The 24,738-nt window shown below is 45.0% G+C and overlaps 1 protein-coding gene, 1 long non-coding RNA gene and 1 other non-coding gene across 14 annotated transcripts in view; 1 reads left to right on the forward strand and 2 right to left on the reverse strand.

Moving 5' to 3' along the window:
• CEP112 (centrosomal protein 112) overlaps nucleotides 1–24,738 on the forward strand; it is a 307,677-nt gene that overhangs the window by 127,390 nt on the left and 155,549 nt on the right. For all 12 annotated transcript variants that reach the window (XM_081580786.1, XM_081580780.1, XM_081580784.1 and 9 more), the window contains 2 exons: nucleotides 4,599–4,734; nucleotides 16,975–17,082. In XM_081580786.1, coding sequence (XP_081436912.1) covers nucleotides 4,599–4,734; nucleotides 16,975–17,082 — 244 coding nt within the window. The remainder of the gene's footprint in view (nucleotides 1–4,598; nucleotides 4,735–16,974; nucleotides 17,083–24,738) is intronic.
• On the reverse strand, nucleotides 2,207–2,278 carry TRNAC-ACA (transfer RNA cysteine (anticodon ACA)). Its single transcript has one exon. It is a non-coding gene; the product is annotated as a tRNA-Cys (tRNA).
• On the reverse strand, nucleotides 6,948–14,750 carry LOC145542280 (uncharacterized). Its single transcript, XR_014079740.1, has 4 exons — nucleotides 14,173–14,750; nucleotides 11,011–11,124; nucleotides 8,752–8,913; nucleotides 6,948–7,116 (listed from the first exon to the last, which is right to left on the reverse strand). It is a non-coding gene; the product is annotated as an uncharacterized LOC145542280 (long non-coding RNA).

Genomic DNA, 24,738 nt, shown 5'->3' on the forward strand with positions numbered 1-24,738 from the left:
TAAAAAGGAAATTTTCTTCCCACCTTTTTATCTTCACGGAGGCACATCTTTAAGGCATATGAGTGATGCATTTACACTCAGCTCCACAGCTAGTTCCATGCAAAAAAATAATCTTCAAAGTCACTTTTTTTTTGCTTCTTACAGGGCACATTATTTGGAATCATAGTAAAAGGAAATACTGTCCTTATATTATTGAGGAGCAGACTCATCTCTTTTTCAAGTGCTGAAAATTTCCACTTCTATTTCATTACTTTGATGGAAATTAAAATGATACCTCATCAAAATGAGTATCATCTTTTTGTTTAAATAAGACAGATATTTTATGTTAAGACAGAAGATTTCAAAGTATGAATGGAGCTCCGTGTGTTCGCGTGGTTTAACTGGGCAGAAATGGCGACTTATTGAGTGGTGCCTTCTGCGGTGTTTTCACACTTAAATCAGCTTTGTAGGTGAGCTGGGGCTAAAAATGGATTGAGAAGCTTCACTCATTTCCTTGTGTCTTCTATTTAATATTAAATAGAAAGCAGTATTTTAATATAAAACAATATTTGCTATCTGTAAATACTTTTTTAATATATGAAAAGGCATTTATTATTATTAATATGTTACTATACAACAGTCTAGTCAAGGCTATGGTTTTTCCAGTAGCCATGTATGGATGTGAGAATTGGACTATAAAGAAAGCTGAGCACTGAAGAATCGATGCTTTTGAACTGTGGTGTTGGAGAAGACTCTTGAGAGTCCCTTGGACTGCAAGGAGATTCAAGCAGTCAATCCTAAGGGAAATAAATCCTGAATATTCATTGAAAAGACTGATGCTGAAGCTGAAAGTTGTAATACTTTGGCCACCTGATGCGAAGAGCCGACTCGTTGGAAAAGATCCTGATTCTGGGAAAGATTGAAGGCAGGAGGAGAAGGGGACGACAGAGGATGAGATGGTTGGATGACATCACCAACTCAATGGACATGAGTCTGAGCAAGCTCCAGGAGTTGCTGAAGGACAGAGAAGCCTGGAGTGCTGCAGTCCGTGGGGTTGCAAAGAGTCAGACATGACTGAGCAACTGAACTGAACATATAGGGCTTCCCTGGTGGCTCAGTGGTGAAGAAAACACCTGCCAATGCAGGAGATGCTCAGAAAACACAGGTTCAATCCCTAGGTCAGGAAGATCCCTTGGAGGAGGAAATGGCAATCCACTCCAGTATTTTGGCCTGGGAAATCCCATGGTCAGAGGAGTCCATGGGTTCACAAAAGAGTCAGAAATGGATTAGTGACTAAACAACAGCAGTAACAAATAACATATCAGTAAATGTGCTGGATTGTATTTTCTCAAATGGCAAATGGGATGCGGGATAACGTTCCTCTTTGATTCCTGAAAACCTCAACATCATCTGTCTTTTGGAGGATTCAGTTTCTTACCATGTCTGTGATTCTGTCCACGAGGATTCCAATGAAGCTTAGTATTGAAGAACGTTTTACTAAGTTGTTCTGTCACGGGTCCTGGCACTGAGTGTTCACTTTTTTCTTCTGATCTGGTTTCCAGCACGGCATCGTGTGTTTCTTCATTATTATGCACAGGATCTGGCCGGGGGCTGGGTTTTGTGTGTTTCTGCTGACTCTCCATAGAAGGGTGATAGCATACTACTGCACTGCCATCAGAGCCATCAGACGTCAGGCTAGAAATGATGAATCAGAAGCAGTGTGCCTTATTGCATTAAGTTATAGTTTAACAAATAGCATTTTTATTATGGTCTCAGTATATAACTGATCATGAATAAAACTTTGGACTTTGATTTTTGTAGTCAATTATAAAGTAAATGAACTAAATTTGGTAGTTAAGAATGAGGTAAAATAGAGAAAATATTTGTCCTATTAAATTGAAAATATTTATAGTAACAGTGGCTCAGGTGAGTTATTAGACAAAAAATGTAAAACTGACTTTCAGCATTTACAAAAAAAGTTGATATTTCAGCCATATGTCATATTTTTTATAAAATGTGTTAGAATTTTCTCCTGGCTAATTAATGGTACATAATTTTAAATTATATGGTTTATAAATTTTTTAAGTTTTCAAAGTGAAAGTGAAGTTGCTCAGTTGTGTCTGACTCTTTTCGACCCCATGGAATGTAGCCCACCAGGCTTCTCCATCCATGGAATTTTCCAGGCAAGAGTACTGAAGCGGGTTGCCATTTCCTTCTCCAGGGGATCTTCCCTACCCAGGGATTGAACCCGGGACTCCTGCATTGTAGGCAGACGCTTTACCATCTGAACCACCAAGGAAGTCTAACTAAAGAGCCTCTTGATGAAGGTGAAAGGGGAGAGTGAAAAGGCTGGCCTAAAACGCAACATTCAGAAAACTAAGATCATGGCATCCAGTCCCATCACTTCATGGCAAATAGGTGGGGAAAATGTGGAAATAGCGTCATATTTCATTTTCTTGGGCGCCAAAATCAATATGGATGGTGACTGCAGCCACAAAATTAAAAGACGCTTGCTCCTTGGAAGAATAGCTTAACAAACCTAGACAGCATATTAAAAAGCAAAGATTTCACTTTGCCGACAAAGTCCATACAGTCAAAACTATGTTTTTTCCAGTAGTCATGTATGGATGTGAGAGTTGGACCATATAGAAGGCTGAGTGCCAAGGAATTGATGCTTTCGAATTGTGGTGTTGGAGAAGACTCTTGAGAGTTCTTGGACTGCAAGGAGATCCAACCAGTCAATCCTAAGGGAAATCAGTCCTGAATATTCATTGGAAGGACTGATGCTGAAGTTCCAATACTTTGGCCACCTGATGCAAAGAGCTGACTTATTGGAAAAGACCCTGATGCTGGGAAAGATTGAAGGCAGGAGGAGAAGGGGGCGATAGAGGATGAGATGGTTGGATGGCATCACGGACTCAATGGACATGAGTTTGAGCAATCTCCAGGAGATGGTGAAGGACAGGGGAGCCTGGTGTGCTACAGTTCACGGGGTCGGAAAGAGTTGGACAGGACTTAGCAACTGAACAACAACAAACAAAAGTTTTCAAATATTTCCCACTGTGCTTTCTTCTCTATCGTGAAACAGACTGAGCATGCAGATGTGGCCCTTTGGAAACGTGTAGTCCTAACTGTGGAATGGTCCCCAAGTGTGGCGATCATGGGATGAACCAGTCCAGGGGCGCGTGGCAGAGGAGTAGCTCCTGTGTGTCCTGACCTCGTGACCTTGCAGGGACCCTCGTCGTCAGCTACAGCCTCTGCCTCAGCACCCACCTCACAGGCCTCTGAATGGAGCCTCTGGGCGACCGACCGCTCCCAGTCGGCCGGGCCCACCAGCCAGAGCAAAGTCCACCCAGCACTCATGACAGCTGCGCACCACAGCGGCCCCCTGCTTCCAGGCCGTGGTACCCAGTAGGGGTCCCTTCATGAGGCACTTGTCTCACTTTGGGGACATGTTCTGAGCGTAGGAAGAGGCAACACCACGGGAGCAGCCAGGGCGGGGCTCCACAGGGGGCGCCGGCCCGTCAGTGACGCGGGGCCTCGGGGACCGTCTCTCAGCCCGTTTCCTGTTCTGCAAAGTCAGGGGTCTGGAAATGGCGTTACACAAGCTGGCCATGAGAATGAAGGAGAGAAGACACGTTGAAATCGGTCACACAGCGCCCGACGCCCAGTCAGAGCTCAGCAGTGGCCAAGATTAGCATTCACGTGTTTATACCGTGAAGTCTTTCTCTTTGTTCTGTCAGCACGCAGAGATTCCTCTTCTGTTGGTGGACCCTCTTGACGATGAACCCTCTTGACTATTTCATTTTAGTTCAACATACAAAGAAACGGGATGGTTACTGTTCTTTTAGGCGAGTCCCCTGCGGGCAGGAGGTTGTATCAGGCCGGCCCGGCGCTCCGCCGCTGCGTCACCCTGCAGGTCAGCTTCTGCCGGACGTGCGTGGTAGCGGTGTTCCTGTGGTACCTCGTGCTTTTTTAATCGAGATATTAATCACATACTATAAAATTCCTCCTTTCAAAGTGTACAGTTTAGCAGATTTCAGTATATCCACAAAGATGTGCGGCCATCACTACAATCTAAGTCTAGCATGCTTGTCACCCCCACCCCCTGTGAGCGAGCAGTCACTGCCCCCCCCACCCCCCGGCCCGTGGTGACCCTGACCTGCTTTCTCTGTCTCTGTGGGTTTGTCTGCTCTGGATGTTTCTCACAGATAGAATCATATGATATGTGAACTTGTGGCCTTGAGTCTGGCTCCTGTAACGTTTTTCAGGATTTATCTACGTTGCAGGTGCATCAGAGCTTCATTCCTTTTTGAGGCTGAACACTGCTCCTCACGGCTCTGTCCATCGGGTGATGGACGTCCATGGTGACGAACAGTCTTGTTCTAGGAAGTTGTTGGAGGCCAGTGTGTCCTTATCAGAACACACGTTATGTGCTTATATCCTTCTTTCCTGAGGCAAATCGTGTTACTGTCATCTTTTGAAGAGAGGTTTTGTAGAATTTGGATACTTCAGATAGAAATCCGGTCTGTACTTTAGAGAGGGTTAAATCTTGTTCTTTGACCAAACCCGGTTCTTTCATTGATGTGTTAACTCTGCGGCCCGTGTGGCCTTCCCAGGGAGAAGGAGGAGCAGCTGACCCGGGTGAGCGAGGGCCAGAGGCTGCAGGCCCAGCAGGCGGACGCCGCGCTGGAGGAGTTCAAGCGGCAGGTGGAGCTGAACTCGGAGAAGGTCTACGCGGAGATGAAGGAGCAGGTGAGAGGCCGCCTCTGGGGCGGAGACATGCGGGTCTCCCGTGGGAAGCAGCGTGTTTTCCAGCTCCGAAGGCTCTGCCAGAGTTAGCCCACCGTGGGTCGGGGCTTCAGGTGAGGGGCGAGATGGACACCCACCACCCGCAGAGCCCCAGAAGAACAACAGCTCCTCTTGGCCGAGACAAGAGCCCCAGAGGAGGGCTCAGCCGGCGGGACCCCTGCTGCCCTCCCCACAGCGCGGCCTTCCTGGGCCGCAGGAGGGACTCCGCTCAGCTGCGCCTGGTGGTGGGGAGTGGACAGAGCGCGGTGGAATGGGGCTGGGGGTCCTCCTTCCCCCGTCAGTGCCCCGATTCCTCTTGAAACCAGTGCCAGAAACCATTCAAAGTCCTGTCCACAGACGCGGTCGTGGCCAGACTGTGCCAGGCTTTGGGACACAGGTCAGCTTACAGGTAAAATCCCATGACTGGTCATTTTCTCCAGAGCAGGGCCTCAAGTTACCCTCATCTGAGTCTGTTCACGTGCCATGGATAGTGTTGCATTGGTCAGTTACAGCAAATTATTTTCTAGTGGTGTTTCAGGAGGACAGAGGCTGTCTCCGGTTCTTATGTAAGTGGTATGTTGTATAGTTTTGAGAAAAAATTAAAAAATTTATAGAAGAATAAAGGAAACAGACACCTAGGTACCCATCATGAAGAATCAACAATTGTCAACACCGTTTATTTAAATGAAATGTTGCAGATGTAGGTTCATTTTATGTTGCATTTCAAGCCTAATCACATTATTCTTTCTCCTCTCTTCTGGTTTTTTCAGGAGAGCTCATAGTATAATTTATAATTAATGTAGTGTGTATCATTTCAGTGTATTTGTACTTTCATATGCACATGTAATGTCTGTAAGTGTCACATGCATGTATCTTACATATATACGTACATGTATAATTTCTATACTTCCATTTTTGAAAAGTTAAAGACCACAGATTTCATGTCTCAGTCTTGTTCGCACTTTTACACTCAATTTTATATAGCTGTGGCCTATCTGTTGATTTAGTGCAATGCTTTTAACATTGTATGTGTTTTATCATATGAATATACCATATTTTATTTATCAGTTCCCCTATTCGAGAGCATTTAGTTGATTTTCAGGTTTTCTTAATTATTAAGAGTGTTACAATACTTGTTTGTGATTTCATTTTCAGCTGCAGTTTTCTTCCTCAGGAGGCCCGAGCACACACAGGTGGTAGGAACGTCCCTGTGGAAGGCCATGGGCAGAGCCTGTGGGGTTTACAAAACTGGAACTGTGCTTCCTTATTATTTCCTTGATTTGGATTGTGTGGACCTGGGTCCTGAGAGCAAGGTTTGAGACCCCCACTCGCTGCCTTGGGCGAAAGCCAGAGTGCTGGTAGAGTTTGTGGCTGGAAGGAGGGCCGTTCGGTCCCCGCTCCTGGACGTGCATCTCTTCCCAGCTCCCTGCTGTGATCAGAGGCCAGTCCCGTAGGAGGCATATCTGCTCAGATGTGCAGTGGAACTCGTAGGGAACTCTTTGATCAGCTTAACATTTAAAGGAATACAGAGAATATTGAAGGAGGGGGCCCCTGGCAAGAAGTTTTGAGTATACCCTGAAGAAGGCTAAAAAAGGAGCTTTTGAAAGTGCCAAGGCTGACAGTACAACTTTCCGATAAAAGCTGAAACCATGGCAGGCACCTTTGGCTCAATAAATACACCTTTGGGGGTTGGTGATGCAATATTAACAAACTGCCCAATAATGGGTCAGGAGAAAAACAAGCAAACAGTATGGGACTTGTGAAAACATTTTGTAGAACAAGAAAAAGACGTTTGTATCCAGCAGTCACAGAATAAAACCACACTTTTGAAAACAGTCTACTGTAGAATTCAAGGGGAAAAAAAAAACCTCAGAGAAGTAGTACCTTTAATGAGAATACATGATCTGTATGAAAGAGGCACATACATCAAGTAAAATTAATGCAATTAAAGCTAGATACCTTTTGGAAAAGTACTGAACCTCAAGAATAAAATGGAAATCTAATAAGTTTCTAGGCAGAATGAAACTGGAGAAGAAATCAGAGAAATAATGGAGTTTTGAAGGAGAAAGGCTGTGACCCGATTTTATGCATAACCAAGGAGCTTCTCACTTCCAAAATCAACAGAAAAACATTTTATTAGTAAGAGTTCACATAATGTATAGTGATTGTTTCTTCTCTGGAAAAAAATTACATCAGTTCAGAGATGCAGCAGGAGACACCCAGCACGCGGGGAAACCATCGTAGCAAAGGACGAGCTGAGGACAGTGGGCCCAACAGAGTAAAAGCGGATCCGCGGGCCGTCGCGCCTCTAGTGAGATAGAATGCTGATCTTGCCGCAGAAGGTGTCTAGTATAGAAAATACAAATGTGATACCAACAGATCATCTGAATCCTCAGGTCACATCAGTCAAGTTCACGAAGCGTGGATCGGGATGGGGGGAGCACAGTGGCCAACACTCCGCCGTGAGAAGATGAGACTCAAAGGATTCGTGAGATGAGGGATGGAGGTTAAAACACTCTTTAGAGGCAGAAAACAGGCATTAACAAAATTAACGAGATGTTACATTCTCATAAAAATCTTGAGAGGATAAAAGCAAAACTTGAGATATTGCCAAAGGAATAGAGGTAGAAACAGAACAAAATGCCCAAAATAAGACCGAGTGTATAACTGTAGTGATAGCAACAGGTTAATGTTTTCTAATAAAAAAGGTATTGATTAGCTGACTTAAATGAGTATATGCTATTTATAAAAGACACAACTAAAAGTTACTCAAAAGTTATATAGAGAGAACATATTTTATCACTTGTATTCAGAATAAAAGAAAATGTAATACTGTGATATAAATTAACATCAACACAAGTCAATAAACTGGACAAAGGAGTATATTTTTGCTTGAGAAAGCCAAGAGTCCTTATGAAAAGGTATAAGGAATACATTAAAAAATTTTCATAGTCATGGGCGCTTTAATAAAGTTTTCTCCATACTTGACTGCTCAGGGGGGCAAAACCTAAACAAATAGGAGATCTAAATAACAGTTTCTAAAACTGCCATATTTCTACTTCCCACTCTTTAAATATGACATATTAAATTCTTGCTCCAATGGAGCAGTTATAGAACTCAGTAAACCAATAAATTTCTGAAGCTCGACAGCACATATTTTTACCACAATGGTTATTAGTAAAACCAGAAATTAAATTTCAATTAAAATTGCTACATTCACCAAAAACTTTAGTTTTTTGAAAGACACCATTAAAAACAACAAGAGGAAGTTAAGGCAAGCCAGAGAATGGGAAAATAAAGGATTCACAAATATTTCCAAGAACTCATATCTAAAATGTAAAAGAAATCTTACAACACAATAAGAAGACAAACAACCCAGTTAAAATAGGCAGAATATTTGGACACCTCAGAGAAGACTAGTAAGCACATAAAGAGATGTTCAGTATTATCATTTGTCAAGGAAATGCGTACTAAAACCAAGCAAGATGCCACTGCGTGCTGTTGGAAAAGGTTAAAATTGTAAAGATTAGCTGAGGGTGCCAAACATTGGTAAAGGTAAAGGTGTGGTCCGATGTGGTACTTTCACACTGCCAATGCAAAAACGTTCAACATACACAACCATCTGTCAGCCATTCCCTTCCTGTGTGTTTAACCAGGAGAATCAAAGTCATATCCAGACAAAGACTTGTACAGAAAAGTTGTCAGCAACTTTATTCACAAAATCCCAAAACTTGAACAACCCGAATAGTCCTCAAAAGTTGAAAGGACGGTCAAGATGCAGTGTGTGCGATGGAGTGTGACTTGGGAATAAAAGGCATGAACTGCTGATACCTGCAGCAAAGGACGCATCTCAAAAGTCCCGCCGATGGGGAGAAGCTGTGAATAGAAGGGTTCATGCCGTGTGCCGTGTGCCGTGTGCCTCTAAGTGATGCTAGAATGCCCCAGATAATGTCAGCTCTTTTGTTTTGGCAGAGTACCAACCTGATTTGTTTCAGAGCAGGAGTCTCCTCTTCTGTGGGTGGGCTCCAGGTCCAGTAGTCAGGTCTCATCCTTTGCTGTGCTGGGCCACTCAGGAGCACATCTAGACTTGGTGGTGATTTAAACCCCTCCACCGAGTAACTCCAGGCACTCACGGAACATTCTCTGGGGTAGACCATATGCTTGGCCATGAAACAGTTCTCAATAAATCTTAAAAGGTCTCAGAAGATCTTAAAATCATACAAAATGTGTTCCTTGACCCCAATGATAATAAATCAGAAACAAACAATAATAAGAAATCTGGGAAAATACCACATGTTTGGAAATTAAATAAGAGACTTATGAGTAACTCATGGAGAAAAGGAGATATTACTTTAGAAATTATTTTGAATTGAATTAAAATGAAAATATGGCATATCAATGTTTACAGAATGCAGCTAATACAGTACTTAGAGGAAAGCTTGTAACATCTGTCTCCAAGAGGAACATTCTCAAATCAGTAACCTAGTTTTTGTCTTAAGAAACCAGAACAGGGAAAGCAGGCTTCTGCTCAGGGAAGCAGAATAAAGGACATCATAGATATTTACATATATGTGTAGCGTGTATATATATATATATTTATGGAAAGCAAAGAAGTAGAAAACATTAAAATAGAGAAAGTCAATGAAGCCGAAAGTTGGTTCTTTGAAAAGATTGAACAAAATTGACAAATTTAGCTTAACGGCTGAGGGTAAAATACAAAACCTGAGGAGAAACAAATTACCAAAGCTAGGGACGCAAGAGGGAAGGACACCACTATTGATCTTATAGAAATGAAATAATTATAAGGTGATATTTTAAAAACTTGGTGCCAACAAACAACAAAAACTTAGGTGAGATGGACAAATTCCTAGGAAGATGCAAATCACTAAAACTGTCTAAAGAAGAGATAGAAAGTCCAAATTGTCCTATGATAGATGAGGCTATTTAATTAGCAATTAAAAATCTTTTCCCAAGGAAAAGCCCAGGACCAGATGGCTTCCCTTGTGCTGTGTATGGTGTGTGCCCAGTTGTGTCCCAGTGAACTGCAGCCAGCCAGGCTCCTCTGTCGGCAGATTCTCCAGGCAGGAACATTGTAACCAACACTGTGGTTCAGGCAGTAGTAGGGTCAAGCAGTGTGGATGAGGAAGAATCATTTTCCTGTTCTACCTCTAGGATTCTATTTTTCAAGACTCCAAGGTGTGCAGGATGTGTGTTCAAGGTTGTTTATTGTGATGTTACTTATCAAGGGTAAAAAAATTAGAAACTGTATGTCAAAAAAATATATAGTTGGACTATAAAGAAAGCTGAGTGCCGAAGAATTGATGCTTTTGAACTGTGGTGTTGGAGAAGACTCTTGAGAGTCCCTTGGACTGCAAGGAGATTCAAGCAGTCAATCCTAAAGGAAACCAGTCCTGAATATTCATTGGAGGGACTGATGCTGAAGCTGAAACTCCAATACTTTGGTCACCTGATGTGAAGAAATGACTCATTGGAAAAGATCCTGATGCTGGAAAGAATTGAAGGCAGGAGGAGAAGGGGACGCCAGAGGATGAGATGGTTGGATGGCATCACCAACTCGATGGACATGAGTTTGAGCAAGCTCCAGGAGTTGGTGATGGACAGGGAAGCCTGGTGTGCTGCAGTCCATGGGGTCACAAAGAGTCGGACACGACTGAGCAACTGAACTGAACTGATGTCAAAAAAAGTTGGAGAGAATGTTAAAAAAAAAAAGCCTTGGAGAGAATGTGATCTCGGAACCATTAAATTAGAAATCCATCTTCCTCTTTCCTCTGCAAGAACTGGCCCCTTTAAAATCAAACCATCTTGAGGATCCAGATGCTAACCCCCTAGTTACTGTTTCCAAGTTAACTGGAGCAAACAAACAACTAGAAGGAAATTTAAAAAAGAAGAAGAACCCTGCGCAGCCACCAGGTGAGGCTGCAGTAAAACGAGGCCGGCAGGGCTGAGAGATGGCGTCGTCTGTGCAGTGGATGCTGGAACCGCCCTGCGGCTGGCCACCCTCACGTCCCACTGCTCTGCCCTGCACCAGAGTCGTGTCCTGTCTGCTTTCTTCCTTTTCCAGTTCTCTGTCCCTCTATTTGATTCTCCCATTTCTGGACCTCAAGAGTCCGCGTGTTCCTACCTTGTAGATATCGCATCTCTGCGGCTGCGTTACCTGATCTGACGGAGGGTCCTCTGTAGTGCGTGCGGCTGGGGTCCCCTTCCCCCACACACCCTCACCTGGTCCTGTCTTTGCTGGCAGTCCTCACTGATCTGTCCGGTGGTTCTGGGTTCAGAGTCGGTGAGACGTGACAGTGACAACAGCTGACGAGCGAGCCGTGCTCTGTTTGTTTTCTGTTGGAAGAAAGTTCTGTGGTTTCAGTGACAGTTTTGCCAAGTGCAGCTGAGTTCCTGAAACACAGAAAGCACCTTTGGTGTGAGTGTAATAATATGGAGCAGCCCCACTTGTAAAGGAATCCTTATAGCCAGGCTCATTAGCAAACTGGACAGTTGTCACAGAGCAAATTTTAACAGGCAGTAAATACAATATATATGTCAAAACATGGTAAATTAGATACCCTCCATTTCAGATTGTCAGTTGGTTAAAAGTGTGGATCTGATGTGGCTCAAGTTCTCAAAGAAAGTCAAGCAGCAGATGCATTATTTGGAGAATGCACGCTGCTGGTGGACCTGCCCTCAGTCTGTATTCCCTCTTCTGTTGTTGTTTTGAACTGCTCTTTTCTTGCTGAAGTCTTTTGTGTAAAAGCCAGGAGAGCTCAGGGCATCTTTTTCCACTTGGAAACTGCTGCACATAGAAGACAACGGGAATTTGAATTAAAAAAAGCTTTGAGTTTGTTGTTGAAAGTGAATTGCTGTTTGAAAAATGAGGCCCATGAGAGAAAATGGAACAGACTTTAACTTTTTAAAAAAGTTGCTTCTCACTGTTTCTTTCACTTTGAAGAACTTTTTATCTCGTTTAAGACCTGCTTAAATAACCTAATTTTTACTCCAGTGGTGAAATCCATTATATATGTTAGCTGTCAGCAATTAGTTGTGCAAAATATACATATTTTAATTGTGAAAATGTATTACTGTTAGAATTATTCCTGTATATGTGTATATAATTGTATTTTTTTAAAGAAATAGGGTTCTATATTTACCTATTCTCTGTGAAACAAATAAATGACTGAAAAAGACAGCTATGTCTTTTGAAGTATTAGCAGCAATTCTAAGGTGAAACGTTTTCATCTTGTAACCGACTGAATGAATGTCAGCTCACCACTTCCTCCTGGGGCTTCCACTCAACCACTTGACTTTTCTAGTTAATTTTTCTCCTCTTGAAAATACATTCTCATTAAGTGGCATTTGCTGCTAAATATCTGGCTTTAAATTCTGTTCCTTTGTCTTTGTAGCCATCAGCTACATGGTATTAGCTTTATACTTGGAAAACCCACAGTTTGCTGTGAAAATCCAGTTCGGAAACCCTGCCTTTGACTAGTGAGGTCGCTTCTGGGTGCTGGTACATTTGAAACTGGTTAGCAGCTTCTTACAGTCTAAAAGATTTTGAGTTTAGTTCATCATCTCATAGTTGCTGTTGACTTCATGAAAAAATTCTCAAGTTACAAGGAAGGAGGAATGTCATCTGAATATATCGGTGCTTTTAAAAATGTAGATGATAACAGACAGACTGAGAGAGAGAAGACTCGACATACGGACCGCTCATCCTCCTGTCCTTTAAGGGCCATGCTGGCTCATGTAATTAAATAAGGTCTTTTTAGACCAGCTTTAAGGGAACAGAATATCCGATACAAATAGAAGCATTTTTTCTCAGTTACGTTTTGAAGATAATGGGCAAATCTGTCTCCGCTGTCAACATTTGAAAAATTGTGTCTTCATATGAGATGAGGTAGCAGAGGTAAACTTCTCAAAGTATAAGTATTCTAACAGAGCCTATTGTGTTAATTCCAAATGTCAACATTCAAAGTCTAGGGATAAACGTTTGGCTTTGAAAAACAAAATTAAACAAAGAAATCAAACAAATAGTTAAAAGAAACCTTAAGTCTCATCCTTAAATGCTTAATAGAGTAGTAAGTGAAACTTTACTTACTACCAAGGAAGACCTGGACGAATTGGGAGATGTATGTTGTGTATGGATTTGGAGACTCGGTGTTATAAAGATGTCCTAAAATATTTGTCCATGTTCTTTACTCCATTCCTGTTGACTCTGCCTTGGTTTAGTCCCTTCTAACTGCACCGTGCATGCATGCTGAGTCGCTCAGTGCCTGTCCGATTATTTGCGACCCCACAGACAGTAGCCCACTGGGTTCCTCTGTCCATGGGATTTCCCAGGCAAGAATACTGGAGTGAGTTGCCATTTCCTCCTGCGGGGGAACTTCCCGACCCAAGGATTGAACCTGTCTCACCTGTGTCTCCTGCGTTGCAGGAGGGTTCTTTACTGGCTGAGCCATCGGGAAAACCCGTAGAAATGTCAGTTCTCCCCAGATTAATCTATAGAATCAACACAATCCTAAAAATCAAAACGTTAGTCGTGCTTTTTGCCGGGGGGTGGTGGAGGGGGGAGTGGGGGGGCAATAAGAGAAACTGGCAAGCTGATAAATCTACGTGGAAATACAGATGGCTCAGGGCAGCCATGGAAACCTTATGCTACCAGAACTTAGAAATACTCCCGAATACTGAGACTAATATTAAGCTATAGTCATAAATACAGTGTGGTTTTGGTACAAAGATGACCAGTGTTTTAGAGGAAAGAGACCAAAACTAGACTCACACACATTATGATCACCCTGATTCATGTCAAAGTAAGTATTGCTGTACAGCAGGCAAAGAAGGGCCAGGTCAGTAAACACTGCTGTGGTAATGAGGTCCTGAACAAAGCATCCACATCCAGGATTGATAAAGAACTCCTAAAATAGATAAGAAGGGGAGAGGTACCAGACATGCATCCATTGCTTTTCTGTCAAGGATGTTAGTTTCTACGGAATCTTTAGTCAAGCACAGATAATTGTTTATCTGTCTTGCTGCCATTTGTATCTGTCTTATCTGCCTATCTGTCTGTCTGTCCTTCTATCTATATCTATACATATCTGAAAATATTCGAAGGACAATTTCTTATAGTTTATTTAAATATGTTTTAAATACAGCAAAATTGTGTATGTCTGTAGAATTGTATAATTGTCTGCTAAATTATATACGTCAGATGACTCAGAACCTAACAACGCAAGAGAACTTGACTAGAGAAAGAACAGAGACTTTCTACAGCCACATTTGACAGAAACGCTAGATCCTGGTCCAGTGTCCATTCCTAGTCTCTTCCTAATACAGTAGAGCCCTGAGTTTATTTAGGGCAACATTAGACACAGTTCTAAATCGGCAGCCTCTCACCTTGCAGATGGAGTGTGGCTTCTAATGCAGAGAACTTCTAACACAGTAAATGAGATGGAAACAGCGTTCTTAACTTGCTCCTGACAGGAACTTGCAGGAAAGCCCCTTCAGAGGGTTTTCAGCAGCTACTATGGACCCTTAACCCCTGTCCCCTCGCCCCACCCTTTGGGGCTGGGGTTCCGAGCTGCAGAAACCACTCTGGGGCCATCACAGGAAGCTGAATTGCAGAGACCTGAGCCCTGACATCTTTGAACCGCCGACGCCGCGGCCGCGGCCTGTTTCTGAATGTTTTGTGACCCGAGGAAAACACAGAGTGCTGATGTTGTTTAAGCTCCGGACGCTCTGGTGTTTTCTTTCATGGCGCTCAAGTAACGCTTAGGACACCAGCACCAGCGTAGACCTCTCTTCATCACCCGTGAATGTCAGACATGCACAGAAACACACCCAAGCCCTTTTCTGCTCCTGATTTGATCACCAAGTTCTACACTCAGCTTTCTTGGGAGCCAGTTACCCAGTGAAGGAGTGGGTTGTTCTTTTTTCCTTACACTTGAAGTTAAATGGAATATGGAATGATGTGTGATTAAGCAGAATCTTTTGTATCTATGGCAACTGAGAACCTTGTGTTTCTACACAAACTTCAAGTGTTTTACAAGACTTGTTTATTTATTTTGGTTAAATTGTGGAAGGAGAATGGAGTGGGGTCTTGCATTTTCGGTCAGTATAAAATAACACTTATAACACTGAATTTTTCTTAATGTTTAGGTAGAAGAGGCATTTCATGTGCTTTAAATTGTTTTCTATTTTGATTATAGAAGATAATTATTTTTGAAGGAAGATATCCTATTTTTATGAATGTTGCATATACAAAGCTCTTAATTACATTTAAAATATTTTAATAATTATTGTTATTTGTAATATTCAATCTGTGCTAAAGTAGAATAATCACCAAAAATCAACTTCATATGAAGATTTGTCTTAAAAGCACCAAATAAATCAGGTCTTCTCTCCTTGATTTACCTTTCTTGCCTCCTTTCTGTTTGGCTTTTGTCTGCCCTCCATTCATCCTTGAGAATTTAATATGCATTTATTCTGCACACCATGGCAATTAATTAATAACTAAGATACAACAGAATTGTAAGTCATGGTTTCTTTTGTTTAGGAGCTCACTGTGTAGATGAGTAAACAAGGCTCGCAATTTGAACACTCCTGCACTCTAGGGAAAAGCACGTGTGCTGGGAAAATGAAGGGGAAGGTGTTTCCGTCAGTTGTGGATCAGAGAGCAGACCCCTCCGCCAGGAGGGGAGGCTCTCGTCAGCCTCGGAGAGGGATGGCTGGGTGAGAGAAACACGGAGGGTTTTCCAACAGAGAGCAGCAAAGTTGTCTCCTGAGTAGCCGCAGCTGTTTGGGAAGAGCCAGGGGGGCCAGAGTGCAGGGATGGCTCACGAGGACCAAGTCACAGGCCTCTGGGTAGAGGGCTGATGCGAAGAGCGCTCACTGGAGAGAGAGCGCCTTGAAACCCACGTCCTGAGCTAGAAAACAGCGTGGGCGCCACTGTGCCTGCTTTAGACATTCCTCAGCAAATCTGGTCACGGGACTGAGGGCCTGTGTTGGTCATCTTAGAACTCTCAGCGCTGAATCTGGAAGCTGCCGACCCATGTGTGTGGTTCAATATTTTTTAATATATTCACAGAGTCATGCAACTCTCATCACTCCAGAAAGAACCCCACCCCAGCCCCCAGCCACCCCAGGCAGTCACTAGTCCTCCTTCTGTTTCTGTGGATTTGACTCTTCTGAGAATTTAACACAAGTGGGACAGTACAATACACGGCCTTTTCTGCCTGTTCTCTTTCACTTTGAATACTGTTTTCGAGATTCATCCATGTTGAAATGTGTGTTAGTACTTCATCCAAATGTCTCACTGTATGACTGTGCCGCATTTTGTCCATTCATCAACTGATGGACATTTGCGTTGTTTCCTCCTTTTTGGCAGTTATATTATGAACATTGGAATACAAGTTTTTAGTATGGATTATGTTTTTCATTTCTCACCCAGGAGTGGAATTCCTGGTTCATATGGAATCCATGTGGGTTCACTGTATCATCTCTATGGTTAATCTTTTGAGGAACCGTGAAATTGTCTGCCAAAGTGGTTGCATCATTTTATCTCCCCACCAGCGCTTGTGGGGATCTGATTTCTCTGCATCTTCACCAGCCCTTGTTATCATCTGGCTTTTTGATTATAGCCATCCTAGTGGGCATGACGTGCAGCTTGCTGTTTTAATTGGAAATCGCCCAGTGACAGCGGTGCTGAGCATTTTCTCATGTGCCCGTTGCCCATCGGTGTATCTTCTTTGGAGCCATGTCTTCCAATCCCTCTGCCCAATATAAAATTGGGTTTAATTGCCCATTTATTATTGAGTTGTAAGATTTCTTTATGTATTCTAGATGCAAGTCCCTTTTCAGATAGATGGTTTGCAAATATTTTCTCCCATTCAGCACACAGCAAGGCCTTAATAAAACCTTGTTGAGTAACTATTTGGATGTTCAAATTTGTATTTCTAGCACAATATTATTGTCACAGTAGAGTTTAGTCTACTGTATACCAATAAGTTCCCTGATTTGAAACTATTAAAACCTATCAAGATAAGTGGACACATCTGTCACCATTTTATAATCTTTAAATTCAGCATTACGATCGGTGAGGTGTTGAAAAACCATCATTTTAATGAATGTGCAATTGACAAAAATATGCAATGCCATTTGTCACTTAAAAGTTTGATATTTGATTTTTAAACTTTGCAGATGGAAAAGGTGGAAGCAGACCTGACTCGGTCCAAGTCTCTCCGTGAGAAGCAGTCCAAGGAGTTCCTGTGGCAGCTGGACGACGTCAAGCAGAGATACGAGCAGCAGGTGCGTCCGCGCTGAGGCCCTGAGGCTGCCACGCGCTCGTCTCTTCTGTGCACGCCCCTCTAGCGCAGCGTCTGCACGGCGAAAATACTTAGGATAGACAAAGAGCGATTCCCTTTGTTAAATTAATGAATTATAACAAATAAAATAATCAGCATATAAATAAGTAACACAGATTATAAGAAAACCTTTAATGTCCCAGTAAATAAACTGGCAAAGGAAAGAAACATATAAGAAGTAAATTGAGTAAATGACCATGTAGAAATATCTTCAGCCTTGGTATTAATAAAAATGCAAATTAAAGTGATGTACCATCTAAAGTTGGCAAAAGAGTAGTAAAATTGGCACTTTCATATATTGCTAGTGGCATTGTAAGTTAATGTAGCCAAAAAAATTTTTGTATCCTCTACTAAGAGTCATGAAAAATGTTTACATTTTCTGGCCCAATTATCCTTAACTTTGAAAATCAGACAGAAATATTCGAACAATGATGTTAATTATTTTTTAGATGGTTGATTCTTTTCTAAATGCTCTACTTTCCACACACACACTGTGATAGTCTTTTTAATGTGACAGTCTCTTTTTTTAGGGTAAAAATAAATTTATATAAACTCCTTTGAAAGACTGTTAAGCTTCAAAGGCTTTTCTCAGCGTGATAGATTTGAAGCTGCACCAAATTTTTGTCTTTTATAGTCTTGGTCAAAAATATTTAATAAGGAAAATTGATCAATTATTTAAGGGATTTATACTATTAATAGAAACCATACACTATTGCATCAATCTTTCTTATTTCATTTTCATTGAAAAGAAATGATATAGATGTTTGACGAGTGTACAATGGGAATTTTTGGAAAACCAAAGATGTGTGAAGTCAGTGCAGATTTAGCCTGTTTCTCTTCTTCCTGTGTCGTGAGCTGATCATCAGCACCCTTGCTGAGAGTGAAGCTTCCAGACAGTCACTTATGAGGCAGGACTATGAGCTCTGAGGTGTTAGAACATTTATTGACCTGATAATATACAAACTTTTTAAAAACCCCTTTTTAGGCAGAAAATTCTGTCAGCCAGAATGGTATTCTCCTGATCACTCCAAACTGCCGACGTTTTCACGCTGGAAGTGTATCATAAGGAAAGATAGGCACTGAGTCGTGGTCCCCGCGAGCCAGCGCCACCGAGTTCCCTGAGTTCCCCGACGAGAAGCGGATTGGCTGTGGGCGAGGGGTGGGGGGCGTGGCCTCGCTCCGCCGTGGGAGGGGCCCTCGCGGCGGCGTGGGGGTGGGGCCAGCTGTGGGTGCCTCTGTGGGGTGCGGTGTCTCAGAGGCCAGCCCTGAGGGACCAGAGTCGCCGCAGCCTCTGTGGGGTGCAGTGTCTCAGAGGCCAGCCCTGAGGGACCAGACTCGCCGCAGCCCCTGTGGGGTGCGGTGTCTCAGAGCCCAGCCCTGAGGGACCAGAGTCGCCGCAGCCTCTGTGGGGTGCGGTGTCTCAGAGCCCAGCCCTGAGTGACCAGAGTCGCCGCAGCCTCTGTGGGGTGCGGGGGAGGCCAGCTCTGAGTAACCAGAGTCGCCACACGCGAGATTTCCAGGTGCATCGCACGGCGATGAGGTGCGCATAGTTACCGCCTTCTTAGACGCAGAGTAATTAGCAAGCGGGGTCCAGAATCTGCTTCTGAAGCTTTAAACCGCTGAAATTAAGACTGTTTACTGGGACCGAAGGTAAAATTCCGCCCTTCGTCTCAGTCGTCGGCAGAAAGTATGTGGCGGGGGCTGGGTGGGGCTGTCAGGCACTGAGTGACCAGGAAGAGAGGAAGAACCCGGGGCGACGCGTGTGGAGGGTAAAAGGTAGTCTCCGTGGATTGTCCACCTATCAAGTCGCGAGGAGTAGGTCAGTTCTGGTCATCGCGTTTTACGCAGGATGATGAAAAATGCAAACATGTTCAAAGGAGAGTTTCCAGAAATAGGACGTGTGGGATTAGGTCAGAGTAGTGTTCAAGGAGTAAGGATATTTGCCAAGAGAGGAGGAGACTTGGGAGCATTGCATGTTATGCATTTTTAAATTCCAGGCCTGTAATAGGGAAGTCTTATGGTTGGTCTGTGTGGTGAAAGTCACTCAGTCGTGTCCAACTCTGTGCGACCCCATGGACTGTAGAGTCCATGGAATTCTCCAAGCCAGAATACTGGAGTGGGTACTGTTCCCTTCTCCAGGGAATCTTCCCAACCCAGGGATCAAACCCAGGATTCTTTACAAGCTGAAGCACCAGGAAAGCCCAATAATAATTGTAATAGCCTGCACTCAGGAGGATACACACCAGGCTGGTCCCATTTCTACTGCTTTACAGACTTCAGCTTCTTCCCATCCTCACAGTCATGCTGAGAGGCAGGTCCATTGTCTGTTGCTCCATCTCCCAGTCGTGGAGACTGAGCCCATCTGGGCAGGTTACAGGCCAGAGGGGCCACACAGTGAACAGGTGATGGGGTTGGACGTGGACGTGAACATGAGTTGTGCTGTTCACACTAACAGGCCCCGGGGTGTCTGGGGACAGAAATTGAGCCTCTGGATGAACGATACTGTGGGAACATTTTGAGTTGTTTCAAGGTTGTTCTTTCCTAAAGGCTTATTCCGATGTGCAGTGGTTTGTCTCGTGAGAAAGTAAGTTTCCTTCCTGATTGTGTGGAGGTGATTGTCCTGAGTGCTGAGGGCAGAGGGTCCCTTCCAGGTCCGACATCGGTGACTGTCCGCACCTTCCATCGGACCCCAGTCCCTCTGTGTGGCTCTGGACAACTGCAGGCGGCTCCAAGTCCTTTACCTACACACCTTTCTACACCCATCTGCCTTCTCTGCCTGCCGCTCAAGTGCAAGGATGACAACTTTCCCGTCATCTTGTCTTACTTTTCTGAAGAACGCACAAGCCTTGAGTGTTATGGGTGCAGCGTTTCACTCTGGAAGGAGATGTACATACCGACCGCCGGCCCCAGCTTCTCAGGCCCAGGTAGGCGACCCCTGGGCTGCGTGAACTCTGGGGTAGAGGGGCTGATGCCTGCATCTTACAGTGTTGGACTCCGTTGATTATTTGGTGGGAAAGCAAAGTGGTTTTACTATTGAGGTAACGTCCATATTAAAACAAACAGAGACTTGTCCTATTTTGTAAAAGGCACAGTTCGCATGAATTTTGTAGGATAAACAGGGCATTTCAAAGCGACTTGCAGTTTGCAGAGTCTGCTCCAGGCTGAGCCCTCAGATCCCGGGGTGGGGTGGGGGGCACTATTCATCTTCGCCGCTGCGAGGGATGCTTTGGTGGAAAAAGTTTTAGAAGCACTTATCCGGTCTAATCCTCACATTTTATAATGAGGGAGCCCGCATCCAGAGGAAATGAATGACTGGTGCCTTCTGGGCCTCAATTTCCTTACTCAGTGAGACTTGCGAGCCCCTCCCACGTAGAGAGCCTAGTGCCAGGAACTGTAATGAAGTGAAAAAAGCAGAGTGGTATTTTAAAACATTTCAGCCCAAATGCAGGCATAAAGTGTGCAGATGTGGAGAGACAACATCAAACACATGGGATAAACACTCACACAAATATCCTGCGAAGCCCAAGCTTTCATCAAGATTTCCTGTTTCTTTCCTGTATGACCCATTGGAACAGAGAGACCATTCTAATTGTCTTTTCACAAGCCTCGCTCAAGTTGGAAACAAACAACAAAGCAGGCATGCTAGGATTTCCTGAACTGTGGAGATTTTTTTTTTTTTGGCAATTCCAGCATTTCATTCTTTAATCTTATATTTTATATCTTCTCTTTTCCCTGCAAAGCCTTTAAAGGGAAATGTAGTTCAACAGATAAACAAGTAGCCAGATTCTCCAGGAAGAATAAATACTTACTGTTGAGGATGATTAAAAACACTGGACAGCCCAGTCCTTACACGACACCACTGTTTGGAACAAAACGTTTTAGTAACAAAGACAAGCCAGGAATTATACAAGATAAGAGCGCAACTGGGACATTTGAAGATCAGTTGAGATGTTTCAGAAACAGCATATGCAGTTCCCAGTTTTTACTCTGTAAATATTAACTAGATTTTTTAGGTGATATAACCTGAAAACATGGACCTGTTTTGAATTAGACTGTTAGTCTCCACTGGGAAAGGGAAGGGGGCCCAGCACAGGTGGGGCGGCACCCGTGGGTGGGGCAGGGCTGGGCCTCAGCTGTCGGGGGGCCGGGGCACCAGGCACAGAGGCCTGTGATCTGCAGTTGGAAAGCAAGGGTGTTCTGACCCCCAAGGGCTTCATCTGCGACAGGAGAGAAGACCATTTGTTGACACTGAAGGCATCACGTGGACAGGGGAGCCAAGGCGGGCGGGGGCTGTCTGAAATGACACTGGTAATGGCAGGGCTGCTCTGACAGCAGCAGCTCAGTGAAGTTCCTGTTGGGTGCTGACCTCAGGTGAGGTTAGTGACTTTGGATTTGCTGCTGCTGCTGCTAAGTCGCTTCAGTCGTGTCCGACTCTGTGCGACCCCATAGACGGCAGCCCACTAGGCTCCGCCATCCCTGGGATTCTCCAGGCAAGAATACTGGAGTGGGTTGCCATTTCCTTCTCCAGTGCATGAACAGGAAAAGTGAAAGTGAAGTCGCTCAGTCATGTCTGACTCTTAGCGACCCCATGGACTACAGCCTACCAGGCTCCTCCGTCCATGGGATTTTCCAGGCAAGAGTACTGGAGTGGGGTGCCACTGCCTTCTCCGTGGATTTGCAGGTCTCCTAGAAAATTCTTCGAAATGGATTTCTGTGTAATTTGTTAATTTCTATGTCTAGTATGCCCCTGTTTTTCTGTCTTATTGCTCACCTCATCATACTCTCTTAAAAAAGTCTTTCTTTCTTGGCTTTCCTTTTTTAAGTCTGTAATAATCTTTGAGCCTCAGTTATGGTCACTGGACTCCTAGGTGGTGATGAAGACAAGCGCAGACACTGGTCTTTCAGATTCTTTCCTTTGATAACCACCTGACCCAGGCACACAGCTGCACTGCGCAGCACAAATGGGTCCTCCAGGTACCTGGAGTCCTGGTGTTCAGATGGGAAGTGCTGGGAGCCCAGGCTCACAGAACCGCATGGGCAGTTGGTAAAAAGTACCTAACGCCCCACCTCTTCTTCCCTTTTTCCCTACCTTTTCTTGGCTTGGAATTGCTATTGTCTAGATTCATACAAATAGCACCTTTCCCTCGAGTGGGATTGAAGGGGGCAAAGATGAATGTGTTTTTTTTTTCAGTGACCGTCACATGAAGACAATTTATTTTAGGGATACCTCATTTTAAAAGGGGCTTCCCGGATGGTGCAGTGGTGAAGAACTCGCCTGCCAATGCAGGAGACACAATAGACTCAGGTTCGATCCCTGGGTTGGGAAGATCCCCTGGAGGAGGAAATGGCAACCCACTCCAGTATTCTTGCCTGGAGAATTCCATGGACAGGGGAGCCTGGTGGGCTACAGTCCATGGGGTTGCAAAGAGTTGGACACTATTGAAGCAACTGAGTGCTTTCCACACTTGAGTACAATAGAAAAACTATTCTACTAGAAAAACTGTTTCCTAGGTCGTGACGTGGCTCAGCGATGACCCCACTCTCCAGGCTCCTTCATCATCTAACTTCAAATCCTGTCCTTCATCACTCAGCTCACGTTTACTGAGCAGCCCCTCTGTGCGAACATTGCGCGGTGCTTCGATGTGGCGGTGTGCCCAGCGGCGTCTGCCCTGGTGGTGGGGAGCCCACGGCCCCTCAGCCTGAGGACAAAATGTGAGGTGAGGCCGTGACCGCTGCTCGGAGACGCAGCGGGACACCGCGTCTGAGTGCAGGGCCCGCTACACAAGTATGTCGTTTCATCTTCGATGTTAGACGGGCGACGCTTGCTGATGAATGTGGAATGGCGCGTGAAGGAGAGAGGGGACTCGGGTTTTCCAGCTGAGCGTCCAGGTGAACAGATGGCAGTGACAGACACTCACAGAGAGGAAGTGCCCGGACTGAGCTGGGGACGCAGCGACAATTAGACCTGGGGGCCAGAGGGAGGAAATGGCAAGAATGCCCAAGGAGCAGCCCAGGGGGCGGCGGTGGGTGGGTGGTGACGTCCCAGGCCGTGCGCAGCTGGGCCACAGGCAGGAGACGAGGACCTGAGTCCCCAGTCGTGTAGGTGTCACCAGACGGAAAGCTGGATGGAGGCAGACAGCTGACCGCTGCGGTGGCAGGAAGGTCTTCGGCCCCTTGATGAGTCCAGGCCAGTAGAGCGGGGGCAGCAGCCCCTCTGCCGTCCAGCGTCAGGTGTGGTGGAGGCAGCGGCGGAGGCTCGGGGGACGGCTGCCCCTCCTGCTGAAAGCCCCAGCAGCGGCCGAGCGGCTGGCCATCGGGGTGCCGGGGGACCCCTGGGGTCAGAAGAACGTTGTGCTGGGGACCTCTGATGCTCTCCAGGCTCTGGGCGCTCACGTTTGTGTCCACTTGACCCGAGAGTGGTGACAGTTGTGTTGCAGGGCGGCTCTCCCCAGGGGTCCCAGCTGGCAACTCCTCTTCCTCCTTCTCGAGCCGGAGAACAGGGAGGGCGTTCCTTCCCACCTCCTGCAGCTGCAACTCATCGCACACCAAGGCTTGCAGAATGTGGTTTTGTCATCTGGTTACTTTGAGCTCATTTCAGCTAATATTTTGTACCGTAATTCCTCCTTTTTTATGTATTGGGTGCATTCTGTCCTGTCTATAACTTACTGTTCTGGCTTTGGGATTTCTGACTTTAAGGTATATTCCTGGGACAGTTGATCTTCTGTGTATTGTGTACTGAGAACTAATCACTTGCTCCATCTCATTTGTCTTTTAAAATAATATTAATTAACAGGTTAATAAAAAAAGATTACTAACAGGTCTTCAGGTAGTATTGGAGAAGAAAATGACAACCCACTCCAGTATTCTTGCCTGGGAAATCCCATGGACAGAGGAGCCTGGAGGGCTGCAGTCCAAGGGGTCACAGAGAGTTGGACACAACTGAGTGACTGAATAAGAACAACAGGCAGTGTTTGCTCTCACTGAGCTCGCTGTAGGACAGCTCCGAGAACTTAAGGTTCATATTCGAAACCCTCAGAGTTGGCTGTCCAGCCCGCCCAGTCCACTGTCTCAGGCCTGGCATGTGCTCCTGCCCCAGGCACTTGTGTGGAGCCTCCGGTGGATGGAGGAGGCCGTGGTCAGACTGTGGCAGGATCCCGTCCGAGGGAGATGTCTGTGTCTTCAGGGGGAGCCTCAGAATCCCGGCCAGAGTGTGCTGGGGGTGCGTCGTGGGTGGAGCACAACCTTCTTGGTCTCCTGTTTGATGATTCCTTGTGAATCAACCTTGCAGTTTCTACGCGATACAGCCATTTTCTCTCCCAGAGGACTGGCTACCGGATGACTTGCCAGTTCACTTTCATGCCCGGCCAGTTCCAGGCCCACCGCTCGGTGAGCACTGAGGTCAGTGACGGGCCTTCTCCGCCCAGAGCGCTGATGCAGAGACCCTGCTGAAATGACGTGTTCACCCTGCAGATGTTTTCTGCCGTCCCATCCTCCACACAGTCCCTGCCGTGCCACCTCCTGGTCACCGTGAACCCGTTATACGTGACTGTGGTCAGCGAGACGTGTGCAGTAGCTCCAGGTGAAGGGACACGCTGCTTCA

This window comes from Giraffa tippelskirchi, chromosome 3, assembly GCF_054371585.1.
Source record: "Giraffa tippelskirchi isolate mGirTip1 chromosome 3, T2T-mGirTip1v1.2.pri, whole genome shotgun sequence".
NCBI classification, from domain to species: Eukaryota; Metazoa; Chordata; class Mammalia; order Artiodactyla; family Giraffidae; genus Giraffa; species Giraffa tippelskirchi.